Source organism: Hibiscus syriacus, unplaced genomic scaffold, assembly GCF_006381635.1.
Source record: "Hibiscus syriacus cultivar Baekdansim isolate YM2019G1 unplaced genomic scaffold, ASM638163v2 tig00112236_pilon, whole genome shotgun sequence".
In the NCBI taxonomy this organism is placed as follows: domain Eukaryota; kingdom Viridiplantae; phylum Streptophyta; class Magnoliopsida; order Malvales; family Malvaceae; genus Hibiscus; species Hibiscus syriacus.
Window position 1 is genome coordinate 727,298 of NW_024063279.1, and position 17,959 is coordinate 745,256.

Sequence of the window (17,959 nt, forward strand, 5' to 3'; positions counted from 1 at the left end):
GACTTTGTACTCGATCGATATCTACACAATCATACATATAATATACATATCAATATTCCAAATAGCATACTCTAACTTTCATTTCTTAAACTAAAAGAAAGATATATTTCTATTTTCCCTTTTAAGTATATCGGTACCCACTATAGGGTATCGATACATCCCTTCACTGGTGTATCGGTACACTGCCTATGTAACGGTACACAAATTACATTCAAAAATTTCCGTTTCAATGGGGGTATCGATACCATCCTTAGTGTATCGGTACACTTTGAATATCTTCCTGAATTTGCTCTTGAGGTATCGGTACCTATTTAATGGGTACCGATACCCATTACCCAGAAATCACATTTCACGCACGAAAATTACTTCATTTCAGCTCAAACACTTCATATTTCATTCCTTCACATATACTTAACTCACCTACTCATACTAAAACTCATTAATACTCATTTCTCATATCTTAAACCTCAAAATCCTATCTTCTATATGTAATTCAAGAATTACACCAACTTTTCAACATGTTCTAATTCCAATTCTAACACTTCATATCTCTTAATTCAACCTTTGACAAGTCAAATTCATCAATGAAACTTCAAAAACCTCTTTATATCTAAAATTCATTTCTAAACCCTTAATAAAATTTCCTTTCTAATTCTCTCTTCTTGATGTTTTAAGCTTGTATAAGCTTTCCTTAAGCTTATATAACACCCAAAGAATAAATCCCAACTTAAAATCTAAGAATTAACCAGCTGAATTTAAACTCACCTTTTTCTATGAACCCACGGTGGAGAAGAAGAAGAAAGCTGAAGAAGAAAACTCTGGATGCTTTCTCACATTTCCCACGTTTTTATATTACTCAAAAAGGGAAGATAAAATCTTTCCTATGAAAATACCATTTTACCCCTTTAATTCATCCATCTTTGCTATTTAATCCAACATTAAAATTCTTTACTTAAGTCCCTGAACTTTTAACTTATTTCGAAATTGAGCATAAAATTTCCAAAATTTAGATTTTAGTCACTAGCTCTGATTTTGGGATGTTACAATATGGTTTAAGGTTTATGTTTAAATGCTTTTTTTTGTGTATACAAAATTTACGCATGATATGATTAGATTTTGGATATATGTGTTCTTATAGTTATTTTGTTTCATGCAATAGGATCTCAACACACTCATTCTGATCCAACACTTCAATTTTATTATCAATTAAATGTTTCCAAAACGTCCTCGACACAGTTCTTCTTGTGTCAAGTCTTTTCATGCACTAAAATTTAGAAGAGAGGAAGAGAAAAAAAATTTCTACCATTTCAAAGGAAGAAAAATTCGAGCCAAACTTTTTATGGACATGAATTTCATGTTCAATCCTAAGTATAACTTTGTTTTAAAGGAACCTTTATAAATTGGGTTTGACTTGATTTCCTAGCGTAGAGCCAAAATATTTTTCATACTTATTCGATTATTATTTGGTAATGCATCGGTTGTACATGAGCCTAATAAGGATAATATCATAAGAATTAATTCTTATGTAACAGGGAAGGATATTTGTGTGTGTGTTCGACTTCCTTAGCTACAGCTTTAAGTTTTAAGAATGAATGAGATTTCAATGAAAATGATTTAGAAGGTATTCGCATTGTGCAAAAAAATAGTCCAATTGATCTAGATTTAGAGGCTAGATTGTTTCACCTTATTGTCTCTTGGTTTATTTGGTTTTCTGGTGAAAATCTTCGTAAATTCGAGATGTAAATTATTGATGGTTAGAGAAGTATAGATCAAAAACATCTCCAAATATTGCAAAACTCATTTTCCTTACACTTGTTAATTCAGTGACTAAAGGTGAATTCATTACTACTTCACTACCCTATACGTGTGTTATTAGCCATATTTTCAGAAAGATTAACATTTATTCCTTCCCTGTTAATCTTCTGTAAATGACCCATTTCATAAGGATTAATTCTTCCCTGTTGACTAAAGGTGAATTCAGTGACTAAAGGTGATTTCCTTACCTGTTGACTTATACGTGTGTTAATCTTCTGTAAATGACCCATTTCATTTATTCCAGAAGATTAACATTTATTCCGCTAATAAATATGGATATAAATTTATAGAAAAAATCAATTGGACTGCAAAGGGTGATAAGAAAGATCCCATTGAAGCGGTACAAGACAAAGATCAATTGGACGCTATGGACGATAACGAGCATCCACAAATGGAAGATGTTAGGGATGAAGAGGAAATTACAATGAAGTTGTTAACCTTGTAAAAAGGGTATATTTCATGTCTTTTTAATTGGGTTATTGTTTAATTTCAAGTTCATTTAGTTGCATAATTCATGTATTTAGTGGAGTTACCTTGTTGATCTTTAATTTTCTATAAAATGATGTTGTGATGAGGGAAGAGTAATGTTTGATGGTGATTTATGCAGGTTTGGAACAAATAAGGAGAAATGATAAAATACAACAACATTCTGGATAATATTTATAGGAACAAAAAAAATGAGAAAATGAAGATATTTTTATAGATTTACACATAACCCTCAGCCAGTTGTGACCTATACGTGAAGGGAATATTTTCCCTGTGGCACATAAGGAATTAAGGGCACAAACCCTAGGAGCCCCAATATATAAAGAAAATAACACCTACGTCATTTAAGGTTGATTGGAATTTACAGGATAAGAGAAAGAGAAAAATGATCACTTTTCCTTTTTCTTATCTCCTTCGTGGTGACCTCCTTTGTTGAAAGCTCCACGGGGATATCAAGCTGGACTTTGAGAGAAGCTAGCAAATCTTGAGGTGATTCAAGGCAACACACAACACATAAGAGTTTCTTTTTCCTTTAATTGCTCTTACATTCTTCATTATTTCTTCTTGAGTTGTATTTAAACGAATGATTATGGATGTTTATTACCCAACCATCAACTAACCTATCTTGACTTGGGTTTATTTTCTATGATTATGACTTTTATGAATGATTGTTGAAGCATTTTCTAGCTTAATACTTGTTTTGTTCACTTGTTTGCTTAGTAAGAGCTTTCGAGAGTTAGTCATAATCTATGTTTGATGTTTAATATTCGAGAGACTAAAGTGTAGATCAACGTGGACAATGAGTTGAGGTGGGAAGCAAAACCTTAACTCACCTCAGAGATAAGGATATGGTTTCAAAGACTAAAAAAAGTAGGTATTCATGAATAGTTACTTTCTAGAGTTTATGCATAGATGCATTGCTTTAGCATTTTCACTGTCAATTTTTTCTTTAGTAACGCCCCATCAACTTAAACTCTCATAACATTTTAAGCGCGACCAAATTTATTACATAGAAAATTAACATTCTAGATCGCAATCTACTATCTTATTGATCGATAACATTATTTGGGGCAACATGATTTCTTATATATATTCATAACATTTTTAGCTTTTAACTTATTTTGTTACAGTAGGAATATCTAAGGCTCTATCAGCTAAACTCTGGTAATATTTTAGGCGTAACTGAATTTGTTACAAAGAAAATTAACATTACAAATCATAACATATTTTCTTAGCGACCGATAATATTCTTGGGCACACCATATTTCTTATAGATATTTATAAAATTTTTAACTTTTAATTTGCTTTGTTATCGTGAGAACGTCTAAGGCCTCGTAACCTAAACTCTGGTAACATTTTAGGCGCAACTGACAACGCGTCGTTTTGATGTCAAATAAATTATTTCTTAATCTCAAATAAAATAAAATAAAATAATATAGAGAGTAAGGGTCGATCCACACAAACTAAGGAAGATGCTGATGTAGATTGCTTCTGATTCTTTAAACTAGGCGAGAATAACTAGTAAAAGTAAAAATGGGGGCGGGGTTGAAAGATTATAAAGAAATATAAATATTAAAAGAAATTAAAAGAAATCAATTAAAAATTCAAGATGATTAAAAAGAGCCTAAGGCTTTCTCTTTGCCTCAAATTACAATCAATCTTTGAATAGCATTTTCCTCTAGTTAAATGATGGTTTGAGTCCTCAAGGTTTAATCCTTGTAGCTCATTTTCCTCTTTGGTGATTGATTTTCCCAAATCTATTTTAGGAATCGCAATCCTTGTTTGAATTAACTTCAAATATCGTTTGTTAACTCAAAACGGTTTAAAAGCGCTCGAAAAAAAAATACCCAACTCGAATTATGCTTTCTCTATGGAAGCCGAACTCGGTCCCAATTTCCTTTAGCATGTCATCGCTAAGTGTGTTCAAGGGAATTCGAAACAATTGATTCTTTAATCCCAACGTTAAACTATAACAACATCCAAGCCAAATTCTATTTTTGAAGTAAAAGCGTTTTGATTTTAAGAAAGACTGATCACCAATCTAGTTTTCATAAAATTGAGAATTTAACCTAAAAGGGTATGAGGTTCTTTTCAATTCTCACGTTAGGAATTGAGTCATCGCTTTAGCCTTTGACTATGAAAAACTTAGCTAAGTATGATAGAAACCATACTTAGCATTTTTAAAAGAAAACCTTTAAAGAAAAATGAATGAAAGAAAAATAAAAGAAAAAGTAAAGCTTTATAAAACTAAAGAAATAAACAAGAGAATTCGAGAAGTGAATAATTGAGTGATTTCAATGATGATTTGAGGCTTACCCCAGTGGGGTATTTATAGTCCTCAAAAACCCTAAAAATTACATTCAAAATCAAAAGATAATTTCTAAAATTAAAAATAAATAAATCCTAATTTAAATTTGAAAATTGCAAATGAGCTTCCTGTTTCCACCAAACTGTTGACTGGACCTTCTAGAAACTACTTACTGGACGCCAAAGTCAGACGCGTCATGCCCCAAGTCATGCCCCAAGTTTGGTGTTGTTCCCTAACCTACAGGTCAGGAAGACACACCCATTGGAGCTATGCCAGGATGTTATAGGCTTGGATGGAGACATGGACTTATTGAAGAGGTGGTCCTTTTTTATCCATCCTTTTCGTAAACAATTTGCATTTGTACCTCAAAACTGGTGCACAAGTGTTGTATGTCTTGTTTTAATGACATCAATTTCATGTAATTGTATGGTGATAAGCATTCCATTGATTATAGAAGTTATAAGCATATACAAGCATGTCACATACTTATTTTATGTGTCAATTGCGAAGTTGCTTTGAAGTGTGCATTATTTGTTGCAGGTGGCAAAGGCCCGAGATGTTGGCATTAATAGTATTGTGCTATTCCCCAAAGTTCCAGATGCTCTAAAGGTTTTGATTCTCCCAATAGAATCCTATTTGTTTCATATGTTGACGTGTGTAATTGTGTTTTTTTCTGGTGCACTTCAGTCTCCCACTGGAGATGAAGCCTACAATGACAATGGCTTAGTACCTCGAGCAATACGTCTGCTTAAGGACAAATTCCCTGACCTTGTAATTCAATGAAATTCATTCTCTGATTTGTATATTGTTCAGTGCCTGCAGCAGCCTTATGTGTTGTATCATGGTGATCACGTATTGCTTCATCAGGTTATGTATACGGATGTTGCTTTAGATCCATATTCCTCGGATGGGCATGATAGTATCGTTAGAGAAGATGATAAGACAAGATATATTTCATACATCTTTGGCTACTAAATTGGAGTATATTATGTAAAAGACGTTATTCAATTTCAGATGCAAAAAGCCTAATTAATCAGTAAAGGGTTTAATTGAAGATATAAATTCAGCCTGGAAGACATGCGGTCCTCTTCCTAATTTGTTCTTTGATCTGCCAAGTTGCCATACAAGTTAACTTAAAACAGTGATACATGTTTTCTTTACAAAAAATGTTAAGAATAACTTAAAACAGTGATACATGTTTTCTTTACAAAAAATGTTAAGAATTTCAAGTTTTGGCTATTAATAAAATTCTTAATTGGTTAAAATATAATGTTTACATGAATTTATTAAGTTCTGCATAGCTATGAGCATGGAAGTATTAACTATTATGTCTTTCCTTTACCCTGTAGGAGCTATAATGAATGATGAGACTGTGCATCAATTATGCAAGCAGGCTGTGTCTCAGATAATATTTATAGATTTTTTTGTTTTTAAAACATTATTTAACTTAGGCAGAAATCTAATGTATTCTTTAGAGTTCTAAACGCAATAATGGTGATGTCTTACTGCCCTTGTGGTGCATTTGTTGTGGCCACTAGCCACTGATGTCTCATGCAAAATTTTTCAGTGATCTTTTCACGTTTGTGATTTTTTTTCTCTCCTATACTCTTGATACATATCTAAGGCATAACTTTTATTAATACTGTAATTTGAGGAAAGGGTGTAATAAGACGACCTTCTAGCTCCTCATAAGAATCAGGTGTCAGTAGTTCGTCTCTCTTCGGTGCTCCTCAACGTCTTCCACTGTCCACCGTCATTATCCTCCGGCATTTCTCACCGTCGTCCGCTGCCACTTTCTGACCGCCGTTCGTACCCAAAATTCACAGGGAGGTTTATTCTCTTCACCGTGTTTCCGAATCTGGACCTTTCTTTGCGAGAAAAACTCCCAATTGGCGTAGATCCCATGTTGTAGGCGGCGACTTTTCACCTTCTTCAGCGCGTTTTGGTGTTTTTCGTCGTTCCCATCCAAGACCCATAAGATATAGCTCGTGCATGTCCTGGTAAAAGCCCCACTGCGCATTTTCTTTTGTGGTTCACGGCGTCCCAGTCGAAGACCCAATAATTTCTCGTCTTGCATGTGCTTTTCTGTCTACTCTCGACTCCTCTCTGTAGCATGGTGGTTGTGTCCGTTTGGTCTTATCTAACGTGGGTGTGTCTCAATGAAGGATGGGTGTTGTGGTAACAAGTCTGGTGCAGTTGTAACAAGTGGGAGAATCGATATTAATAATTGGTAAAAGGAAGGCCACCCAAAAAACAGTAATGGGTACAAAATTGGATGTTATATGTTATACATTGAAAACTTACCATAGAAGATTCATTGGAAGAGGTTTAGATCTTTATTTTGCACCCACGGTCAGGTAATTGATGACTTCATTTCAATCAAAAGAAATACAAAGGGGGTTCGTTTCGGGTTCATACGCTTTGCAACAATTGAAGAATCTGGGAAAACGATCTCAAAGATGAATGGTTCTCACATTGACAGCAGCAAAATTGGTGTCTCTTTGGCCAAATACAACCCTCGACAATCTTATTGGAGAAAGTCCTCGCCAGTTGTCCAAAAGACTAGGATGGAAGTAGTTACAAGGAATAATCTTTATGTAGTAGAAGGTGTTGTTGACGAAGCTAAACTTCAAGTGTTGGGAAATTGTCTAATGAAGCGGTGAAAGAACTTTATCAAAATCGACAATCTTGCTAGCCAAATGCAAGACAAAGGCCTCGTTGGTTTCTCATTAATGAGAGCTGCTGGGAATGTAGTTCTATTGATTTTTGAAAAATCTGCTACGTTGAGAAGTGTGAAGAATGAAAAATCAGATACTCTTGCAGAGTGGTTTTCCAGAGTTACAGCTTGGTCAGAGAGTCTGGTGGTGTCGTCGAGTGTGGGTAGTTTGCGAAGGGATTCCTTTTCATGCTTGGAATTGGGGTACTTTCAAGAACATTGCAGCAAGGTGGGGCAAATTATTAGTAATCGACGAAAGCTCTCAATTTTCTTCGTCTTTTGATCGGACAAAAATTCAAATCCTCACAAAGGCTCAGGCGAGAATTGATGAGTCGGTGGGTTTGAAGGTCGGTGTTAATTTCTTTAAAATCCTGGTGCATGAAGTTGAGCCTTCCTTCAAACTGAAGCCTTGGGTCCCTGAGGAAGTCGATGATTCATTATATCTTGTTTGTTCTCTTGGGGCTTCGCAGGACACTTCTCAGTCAAGGTCGTTGGTTTTCTCCTCAGGTTTAAATTGCATTGACAAAGATGTTGCAATTGGAGCTGCCAACCTAGAAAATGTTTCACTCCTAAAGAGTGCCAAAGGTGTTGAGGATGATCTAATTAAAAGCGGGTCTTTCGGTGTTGGGTTAGGATTGTCTCTATTTCCTTGTTCAGATTTAGGGATTCATTCAACGGAGGCTTTGAATCATTCATACATAAATAGCGTGGAGCATCTAGTTGATAAATCAATTGACCCTTCTGATGGAGTCAGCCCTCAGGCCTCGAAAGATGTTCTTATGATGGGTCTCTTCCCTTCTAATGGTCTACTCGGTGACGCAATACAATTACAAGAAGATACCTCAATAGTGCCCCCTTTCCCTGAGAAATTAAGTAGAAATCGTGTAGTGAATAGAGGTAAGAAAAAGAAAGGAGTTTTGAATAAAGTTGCTAGGACAAATTGATTGATAGGAAGGAAGTTTGGTTTTGTTTCATTGAAGATATCTTTAGGAGCTGAATTCATTTTGGTGGTATTGGATCGTGATGGTTCATTTAGTGGAGTTCTCTTCTCAGGCGGAAGAATTCGTTTTAATGGTTGCAGGTGTTGCTTTACTGTTATGTTATGTCCTTAGGTGTTGGGTTGATTTTCTTTTGCTAGAGGTGTAACTTAAAAATAGGGTGATTGTCTCTGGGGCTTTTTGGTTGAGGATGTGAGAGTTTTAAGTGTTTCTGGTTTTTTGTAATGGGAATTATCCCTGCATGAGGGTATTTCGTGTTTTCAAATGTACTGGGTGTTTTATTTAATGAAATATGAAGTACTCTTTTCTTCATTCCAATGTTCGTTAACATACTTGTTAGTATGTGGACTAATATGAAGGGAGTTTTTAACGATACCTTCACTTTTTTTCAAAAAGGAAAGGGTGTAATACTTGGAGTTTGCTAATCATTTGAGTATATATTGTAGGTCTCTTATGCATCTTGATTTGATATGTTTTGATTTTTTGGGTGGTGTATTCTTAAAGGCCCGAGCTGGAGCTGATGTTGTCAGTCCTAGCGATATGATGGATGGGCGCGTTGGAGCTATTCGTGCAGCCCTCGACTCTGAAGGCTTCCATCATGTTTCTATCATGTCCTATACTGCAAAGTAATTTAACTATTTCCCCTTGCACTCCTGCAGTTCTCTGTGTTGAAATTGATATACAACTCTCGGAGTTATCAAGAATATACAGAAGTGTATCTATTATCCAATGTTAAGCAGTACATTTATACATGAGTTCATAGACTTAACAGCCTTCTAACTGCTCCTAACCACTCCAACAGACTCAACAAACTGCTAACAACCTACTCATTAATTGTGCACACACACTCTAAACTACACTGAACACACGCAAACTAACAGCAACATATGCGAACTCACGAAAGCATGAGTTCATGCTTCAACATTCTCCCCGTCCTTCTCGGTTGTTCTCGTTTCAGCTACTTGAACTTTTTGACTAAACAGAACATGTGCAGACTTAGCCAAAGGTTTGGTCATTCCATCAGCCACTTGATGCTCTGCTGGTACGTAACTAACACGAACAGCTCCACATTATACCTTTTCGCGCACAAAGTGTATGTCCAATTCTATATGCTTCGACCGTGTATGAAACACCGGATTAACACTCATGGAAACCGCACTCGTATTGTCACTCCATACGACCGGTATCGCATCAACTTCTTCCCCCAAGTCAGTCAACAAGGACTTCACCCAAATCACCTCAGCAACTGTATCAGCAATACTACGGTATTCAGCTTCTATTGTTGAACGAGAAACAACCTTTTGTCTCTTTGCACTCCACGAGATCAAATTGCAACCAAGGAACACACATGATCCTGACACCGATCTACGATCATCAACATTACTGGCCCAGTCAGCATCTGCAAATGCAGTCATACTGCAAACTTCAGCTGCAGAAGAACGTCTAAACACTAAGCCACATTCAATCGTTCCACTCAAGTAACGCAATATCCACTTAACCGCAAGCCAATGACCATCACAAGGTCGATGCATGTACTGAGCTACCCGATTAACACTAAAGGCGATATCTGGTCTTGTATGACTCAAGTACAACAAGGAACCGACTATGCTTCGATATGTCCATGCATCCGAAAGCGGCTTCCCGGCATCACTAGTCAACTTCGATGAAACCACCATCGGTGTAGGTGCAGGTTTAACAGTAAGCATAGCAGTCTGTTCCAGCAACTCTTTAATAAACTTGCGTTGGCTCAACACCAACTTCTCAGAGGTCCTATGCACTTCAACACCCAGAAAGTATCCGAGCTCTCCCAGATCTTTCAACGAGAACTTCGCACCAAGTAGATTAACCACCTCATTAATAGCATCATTAGACTCACCTGTGATGATAATGTCATCGACATATACCAGCACTATTATACGAACATCACCCACTCGGCGGATAAACAAAGACGCATCAGCCTTCGTACCACAGAACCCGAGCTCCAGCAGGTAATTGCGCAGCTTGGCATACCACATGCGTGGTGCTTGTCGCAATCCATACAAAGCCTTCCTCAGCCTACAGACAAGCCGAGTTCCATCACTAGCCACTCGTTCAAAACCCGGTGGTTAAACCATGTACACCTCTTCTCCAAGCTCACCGTTAAGGAATGCGTTGTTAACATCCACCTACCTTAAACTCCAACCTCGAGTCACAGCAAGAGACAACACAGCATTTACAGTAGTAGTCTTCATCACCGGACTAAACGTGTCACCGAAGTCATGGCCAGGTACTTGTGAGTAACCCCTCGCCACAAGACGTGCTTTATGCTTCAACACAGATCCATCTGCATTAAACTTAACCTTGAATAGCCATTTGCAGCCAACTGCTGCTCGCCCTTTTGGTAATGGTTCTAACGTCCAAGTGCCATTCCTCACCAACGCATCATATTCAACCAATACTGCTTCCTTCCATTGTGGATCTTGAAGCGCTTGCTTTATCGAGCTTGGCTCTCCAACATTGCCCTGAGTTTGCGCAACAAAAACTCTTGGTTTAAAAATCCCTCGCTTACTGCGTGTAACCATTGGATGCTCATTGTACACCGAAGGACAGACTGAGGTAGCCTCAACACGGTCTGTCTCAGCAACAGTCTCAACACGGCCTGTCTCATCAACCAACACACCACCAACCTCATTGATCTGACTTTGCTCCAACCCCACCGAGCTATTGTCTTAACTTTCACCAACACTTCCATTCTCAGTATGTCGACTCACCCTACTGCTCAATGCTCCAACTTCAGCAACTGTTGGCACACCGTTAGTACACACTGGGGTATATCGACTCTCTTGAACAACTGGTTGTGTGGAATTACCACAAACACGTTGAGCACCAGGAATTACAACCAACGAAGCTCTACTACAGGGTTTTCCCACAGCAGTCTCATTCTTCTCACCTCCAGACTTAGCGAATGGAAACTCATGCTCATCAAAAACGACATGCCGAGACACATACACCCGTCCATCCGATGCTAAGCATTGATATCCTCGATGATTGATGCTGTACCCCAAAAACACGCACGATTGTGACCTGTACGCAAGCTTGTACGGTTGAAACACCCGTAAATGAGGGAAACATCTACAGTCGAACACCCTCAAATGATCATACGTAGGGGGCTTCCCAAACAGTCTCTCAAACGGAGTACGGCCTTGAAGTACCTTAGTTGGCAACCTATTAATTAAGTGAGCTGCTGTTACGACTGCAAAGGACCAGTATTTCAACGGTAATGAAGCTCGAGCTAATAAAGTCAAAGCCATCTCAAACAAATGCCTATGCTTCCTCTCAACAACCCCATTCTATTGACTAGCATGAGTTCATGCTTCAACACTCTGTTCGTATCTATTACCAAAAGAAGGTTTCTTTGAAGTGTGGTAACAGATCTATGACGATGTTGAACCATTGCATAGGTTTTACTATCTTTTTGCTTCCCCTATCAAAAAACAAAAATGATTTGAAGCAAGAAGAATGGTGTTATTTTGTTGGCTTGCACGAAGAAAATAATCCTTTTCGTGTTGATATCTAATTGCATAATTTATTATGGGTTATCTTACCCTGTGCTCGTTAAATATTTTGGACAAAAAAATTATGTTGAGAAAAAAATATTCTTAGTTATTCTTGGCTGCTTGGGTGAAATTTGTTGTAATTGTTTTTCGTTCTTTTTCCTGGCATAACAGATACTCAAGCTCATTTTATGGTCCCTTCCGGGAAGCACTGGACTCAAATCCAAGATTTGGAGATAAAAAAACGAATGATTTCACTTACATGTATTGTAATTAATACAATTTTTATGGGATTTTTTCATTGTTAAAATTGATTATTAATCTGGTTTTTTAAAAACAGGTATCAAATGAACCCCGCAAATTACAGAGAAGCATTAGTTGAGGCTCATGAAGACGAGGCTGAAGGAGCTGATATTCTTTTGGTCAGTATGGTTTCTTTATGGAACTTTGATTTCTTTTCGTTAATCGCTAAGCTCCCACCATGTTGAAGTCTATCTGATTGGATCACAGGTCAAACCTGGTCTTCCTTATTTGGATATCATAAGACTTCTCAAGAACCATTCTCCTTTGCCTATTGCTGCATATCAGGTATTCTCTTTAACTTTTTCAGTGTTCTATGTTAACTAATGCTTCCTTTCTTTGCACTGCTTCACTTTCTAGTTTCTACTCTATCCATTTTTTTCAGGTTTCCAGCGAATACTCCATGATCAAGGCTGGTGGTGTTCTCAAAATGATTGATGAAGAAAGGGTAATGATGGAAACCTTGATGTGCCTCTGCCGGCCCGGTGCCGACATTATCCTTACATATTTCGCACTAAAAGCTGCAAATAGTTTATGTGGTGAGAAAAACTTGGTCTGATTTTTCCTTTGATGAGGCCTTTGGTTGATTCTGCAAGAAAAGCTTGAGGCTGATAATTTTTTCCATTAGAGAATGCTAGATGTTAGAACAAGTCATAGTTGTTATAGAACGGTTGACTCGGCAGTTTGTAGTCCATGTCCCCGTAAATCTTGAGTAAATAAAAATAGAATGTTGTCGTTATATGTCGAATCTAAAATGATGTGAATTTTCAAATGATGGTATTATGTGTTCTGTTTTTGGAACAATGTGAGAAGGAATGTATGTTAAGATTTTTTTTTTCATGATTGTTGAAACAATGTTCAATTCGATGTTCTTAATAGAAAAGTTGAAATGCATAGTACAATTACTTGGAACACTCAATAATGTTTTAAAATTTACTACTACATTCAAACAACAGAGCCATATCCTCTGCCTAATATTAACATGTAAACTGCCAAAGTGAAAAATCTTGCCCTTTTACCTTACCACATCACATTGCAAATTCTCTGGATTAATCCCTGCCAAAGTTGATCTACAATTTATCCCGGTCAAAAGGGCTACTTTTAACCACGTTCATTGAGATACCTTTCTGCAATACTTGCATGAACGGCTGCACCGATGGGAAGAACATCTTCGTCGATCATAAAATACGGCGAGTGACCGGTGTGTATAGACCCCAAGGTTTCGTTCCTTACCCCGATGTAGTAGAATGCTGCCGGAACGATCTGAGTATAAAAAGAGAAGTCTTCGGCACCCATCATCGGTGGAACCACCCTGAAATTTTGTGGTCCTAGTAAATCAGTGGCCACCTTTTTAACATGTTCATACATACGGTCATCATTGACTGTTGGTGGGTAGATTGTTGAGTCATTCTCGAAGAAATCGACCGTTGCAGAACATCTGAAAACACCAGCCTGTTCCACGACAACCTGGTTTTCGGGGTCGGAAATTGGATGTTAGAAGTTGGGAAACACGGTTGAATTAGGCTTAGAATTTGAACTTAAAAAGCATGGGATAAGACCTCTTGTATTCTTTGAAGGAGGTTGTAAAAGCTGGTATTGGAGAAAGCCCTGAAAGTGCCTCCAATTATAACCGTGTCGGGGATCATATTAAGATTGCTGCCTCCGTTGAAGGAGGTGACAGACACGACCTGCATTACAATATAAAAAATTCAAAGAGTTGAAATCTTACAACTTTTAAAAAAACCAACGACAACAGCAACAAAGATAAAACCTGGGAGTCCAATGGATTTGATTCACGAGAAACTATTCCCTGCAAGCTAATTACGGCAGCTGAAGCAGCTAAGATGGGGTCAACTGAGTGGTGAGGGTTGCTGGCGAGGTCTTTTCTTCCGCTGATAACGGCTCTAAAGAAGCCACAGCCGGCGAGCAGTGGGCCAGTCCTTGAGCCAATAGTAGCCGTGGGGTGCTCGTGAGAGACATGGACTGCGAAAATGGCCTCCACGTTTTCCAACGCACCGTCGCCAATCATCCGTTTAGCACCATTTCCGGCTTCCTCAGCTGGCTGAAACAGCAGTATAACAGTTCCCTGTGACACAATGAAGTATGAAATGAACACATCATTTGTAACTTTGTCATTGCTTCAATACCAACACTCAACAGTTGCAGTTTTTTTCAGTCTAAAGAAATGTTTGTATTTTATTAATTTCAATTGTGAAACCTAAAACTTCAGGTTAATTCATTATTATACTTGCTCTCATCAGTCTTTTTTTTTTTTTTTTTTGCAAATGAGGACAAAACTTCAAATTTATCAGAATAATAATCAAACTAGGGTTACGTCCCTCAGACTTAAAATACTTGAACTCGCAGAGCAACCATTAAATAATTTTGAACTATGTGATAACCAAGACTTTCTTTTTAATACGTTAATTCTTCCTCTTCTTCAACATCAACACTACTTTATGTTTTCTGAAGATTCGCCATTAAACAAAGTGGAAAAGTAACCTAGACCCTTCATTATTAAAAGCTTCTGCCATTACTTTATGCAAGGAATCATTCAATCCAAGCTTTTCCGAACAAGGCAAAATAATTAATGCATCCCCCACAATATTCCAAGCTACGGTCATCTACTCATGTGCAATTATTGTATGTATTTCTCTACAAAACTATATATATACACAAAGATGGTTAATATTTTTGAAATTCACAACTCAAGCTAGTTTCCAGAAAGACCCTAAAGATTCTTATTTTAGAGGAGAAAAGTTGAGATTAGAAGATCAATGCACTAGTGACTAACCTACTAGCTTTAAGTATTCCAAAAAATAACATGGAACTAGAAGGATAAAATCTGATCAGTAGGAACAGATCCAAACTGGACATCCAACTAAAAATCCAAAACCAAGACAAATTACAACCTATGAACATGATGTTTTCATGTAGGGTTTGCAAGTCATCATTCATGTTTTGGACAAAGGAGGGGAAAAATGGGTCATTTTCAAAATCAGGAATAGGCTGGATGATGATTGATCCGTAGTCACTTACTCATTTATTACTAGACCAGAAATTAATTTGCTTTGCTGTATCTTTTCTTATTTTTGGGTAAGAAATGGAATGTGAATAAGCAAAATGACAAGCAGCTAGAGATGAGTGAGAGTAAAGGACAAATTAATTAAGGCGGGTCAAATTCATTCCATAATGCAGCAAAAACTGATATTTATTGCCTGCACATGGCCCAGGTGGAGGCAAGGATTTCAAGGATTTTACCTTTGCAAACCAATCCTTTTATTCTTTACCAATTCGGTCTATAAAAAGAAAAAGAAGAAGGCAATGTCTCATTTTTTTTTATCTTTTATAATATAGAAATATTATTTTAAAAACTAAGGGGGGAAAATCTATGGAAGTTAAGGATTAATTTCCAACTTAAATTTATGATTTAATATTTTTAATATATATATATATATATATATTGATATGTAATTTTAGATATCATAAATGAAATAAATTAAAACATATAATCTTGATTTACTAATAATGCATAAAAACAACGCACCATTATAATTTTTCACCTTTAAAAATTAAATATATTGCATTATAAGTTAACAGAGAAATTACAAATGCATATTCATCCATTGCACCATAGTGAATATGTACATTAAGTAACTCGCTGATGAGAGTTAAAAAATAATTTTAAAAAAGGCCAAACCTTCAAGAGATGTTCCCGATTCTTCAATATTTTAGCAGCACCGACGAGCATGGCCACATGTGCATCGTGCCCACAGGCATGCATTTTTCCTGGAACTTTGCTTTTATGCTCCCATTCTACACCTTCCTAAAATAAAATCACCCCACTATAAGTGAATTGTGAATAAATCCAAAAAAAAAATCAAACATGCCTAATACTCAAGTTTAAGATGTAGAATAGAAATTTAGTTTAATCATAGTTTTGAAAAATAAAAAAATTAAGTAATATGTAAAATTTATTTTAAAAGTTCTTATTCTTATTATTATCTCAGGACAATCTATCTCGAAAATCGAACTTTTATAATATCCGTACTTATCAATAAATACACACCTTTTTGTTTGTCCTTAGTTTAGTCATGCATAGAAACCAACAAAACCCTAAATTAAATTCATGTTCATCACAAAAAAAATCAAAAATAACTTAAATTTTCTTTCACTTAAAAAACCCTAATATTCTCATCTTAGATCCACACATTTATTCATTTCTATTCCTTTAAGTTTCCTCAAATGGGCAGTTTGATTCAAACTTTGTAACAAAAATCAAAACCCTCAATATATCCAACCAAAAAAATTCAAAAACATTGTAAAAAAAAAATCATGAACCACCTCACCCATTTTGTTCTTACCCATAAAAGTATAAGCTACTTACCTTAACACATATGTACATATACTTTTGTAAATTAGTATATGAAAGTATATATATATATATATATATATATATATGCACGCACCTATACGTATATGTATTATGTATACATATATAGTGACAAAAAAAGAAAGAAAAAACTAGCTATTTACCTGTATAGGAAGAGCATCCATGTCAGCTCGGATGGCAACAAAGGGCGGGCCGCCGGTTCCAATCCAAGCCCGAATACCCGTTTTGGCCAAAGGGTATCGATAGTCAATCTCCATCCGGTCCAGTTCGGTTCGAATCAGCTTACTGGTTTCGTATTCTTCAAAAGCAAGCTCGGGGTTCTCATGTATCTTCCTCCTCAACCCTTTAATCCACTCTACGTTCTCGGGTTTCCGGGCCAGGCCCAGAACCGATTCGGAGCAGGTCACGTCCCATATCCTACAGCTGGTGGGGGGGTCACTTGAACAAGTCGACGACGTACGGTTCTTGCCGGCGTTTAGAGGACCCTTTGGATTGATGGAAGCTATGGCGTCGAAAACGGTGGGGTATTCATTATTATTATCCGACGAAGGAGAAGAACAAGTAGGAGATATGGAGTTGACAAAAACGAGAAAAATATTTACAAAAAAGATTGAAAAGATTAAGCTTAAAATTGAAACATATTGGTTCGGAGGATTCATGTTTGGATAGAGAGAAAACAAATGCAGAGGAAAGTTTGAAAAGAGAATTTGGAGAGAGAGAGAGGGAGTTAAAGCACGTGGTTATGAGGACGGGGAATTCGTCACGTGGGGGAATATGGCTGGGAAAATAAATAAATGAATATAAGGGAGTCAAAAACGCAGCTGTTATCGGGCCCACCATTTCGTGCAGCAGTTTGGATGAGAAGGATTGACACACTTCCCACCATTTGATTCTGATATTTACACACATAACTAATTGCTTATAAAATTTATATTTTTTAAGAAAATTAGAGCAAACACAATATAATATATATTCAAATATTATTAATTATTCGATAATAATAGTTTATGTCTTTAATATAGGAATTGTTCATATTTGAGATCTCAATGAATCAAGTCGCTTAATTTGTGCATTTATAATTATGTTATTTATTTATATATTATAAACCAATTTTTTAATTTAATTTATCTTATTTATAATGTTAATATTTAAAAAAAATAAATTTCAATTAAAAATATATATCATATTATTTTATTAAATTAATTTATAATTAAAGTTATATATATATATATAATATATATAATTAATTAAATTTTAACTCTGTTGATATTATTATCTTCTAATAATATATAGGTTTGAACATACTCTAATGCTTAGTATCTTTTTATTTAGGAATTTATAGATATAATATAATTAATTTAATTTACTGATAAATATAATATGTATTTGTATAGTTTAATTTGTTTAATT

At 36.1% G+C, this 17,959-nt stretch overlaps 2 protein-coding genes across 2 annotated transcripts; one reads left to right on the top strand and one right to left on the bottom strand.

The window, feature by feature from the left end:
• Positions 1-4,728: 4,728 nt before the first annotated feature.
• On the top strand, positions 4,729-12,801 carry LOC120176373 (delta-aminolevulinic acid dehydratase, chloroplastic-like). The gene is made up of 11 exons (XM_039182807.1): positions 4,729-4,753; positions 4,853-4,926; positions 5,150-5,218; positions 5,297-5,380; positions 5,477-5,545; positions 5,958-6,035; positions 8,828-8,949; positions 12,031-12,065; positions 12,178-12,278; positions 12,367-12,444; positions 12,542-12,801. The coding sequence occupies exons 1-11, from the start codon at positions 4,729-4,731 to the stop codon at positions 12,713-12,715; spliced, it is 909 nt and encodes a 302-aa protein (XP_039038738.1). The 3' UTR covers positions 12,716-12,801.
• A 231-nt stretch (positions 12,802-13,032) lies between these two features.
• LOC120176346 (IAA-amino acid hydrolase ILR1-like 6) lies at positions 13,033-17,238 on the bottom strand. Its single transcript, XM_039182787.1, has 5 exons — positions 16,693-17,238; positions 15,857-15,982; positions 13,928-14,242; positions 13,716-13,844; positions 13,033-13,623 (listed from the first exon to the last, which is right to left on the bottom strand). The coding sequence occupies exons 1-5, from the start codon at positions 17,206-17,208 to the stop codon at positions 13,258-13,260; spliced, it is 1,452 nt and encodes a 483-aa protein (XP_039038718.1). The 5' UTR covers positions 17,209-17,238; the 3' UTR covers positions 13,033-13,257.
• Between the last annotated feature and the right edge of the window lie 721 nt (positions 17,239-17,959).

Coding starts and splice junctions, on each gene's coding strand:
- LOC120176373 (XM_039182807.1), top strand. CDS start 4,729: ATGAGCTTCCTGTTTCCACCAAACT. Junction 12,279..12,366: donor AAGGAGCTGATATTCTTTTG/GTCAGTATGGTT, acceptor ATTGGATCACAG/GTCAAACCTGGTCTTCCTTA. Junction 12,445..12,541: donor TGCCTATTGCTGCATATCAG/GTATTCTCTTTA, acceptor CATTTTTTTCAG/GTTTCCAGCGAATACTCCAT.
- LOC120176346 (XM_039182787.1), bottom strand. CDS start 17,208: ATGAATCCTCCGAACCAATATGTTTCAATTTTAAGCTTAATCTTTTCA. Junction 15,983..16,692: donor TGGATGCTCTTCCTATACAG/GTAAATAGCTAG, acceptor ATTTTATTTTAG/GAAGGTGTAGAATGGGAGCA. Junction 13,624..13,715: donor TCCTTCAAAGAATACAAGAG/GTCTTATCCCAT, acceptor CCCGAAAACCAG/GTTGTCGTGGAACAGGCTGG.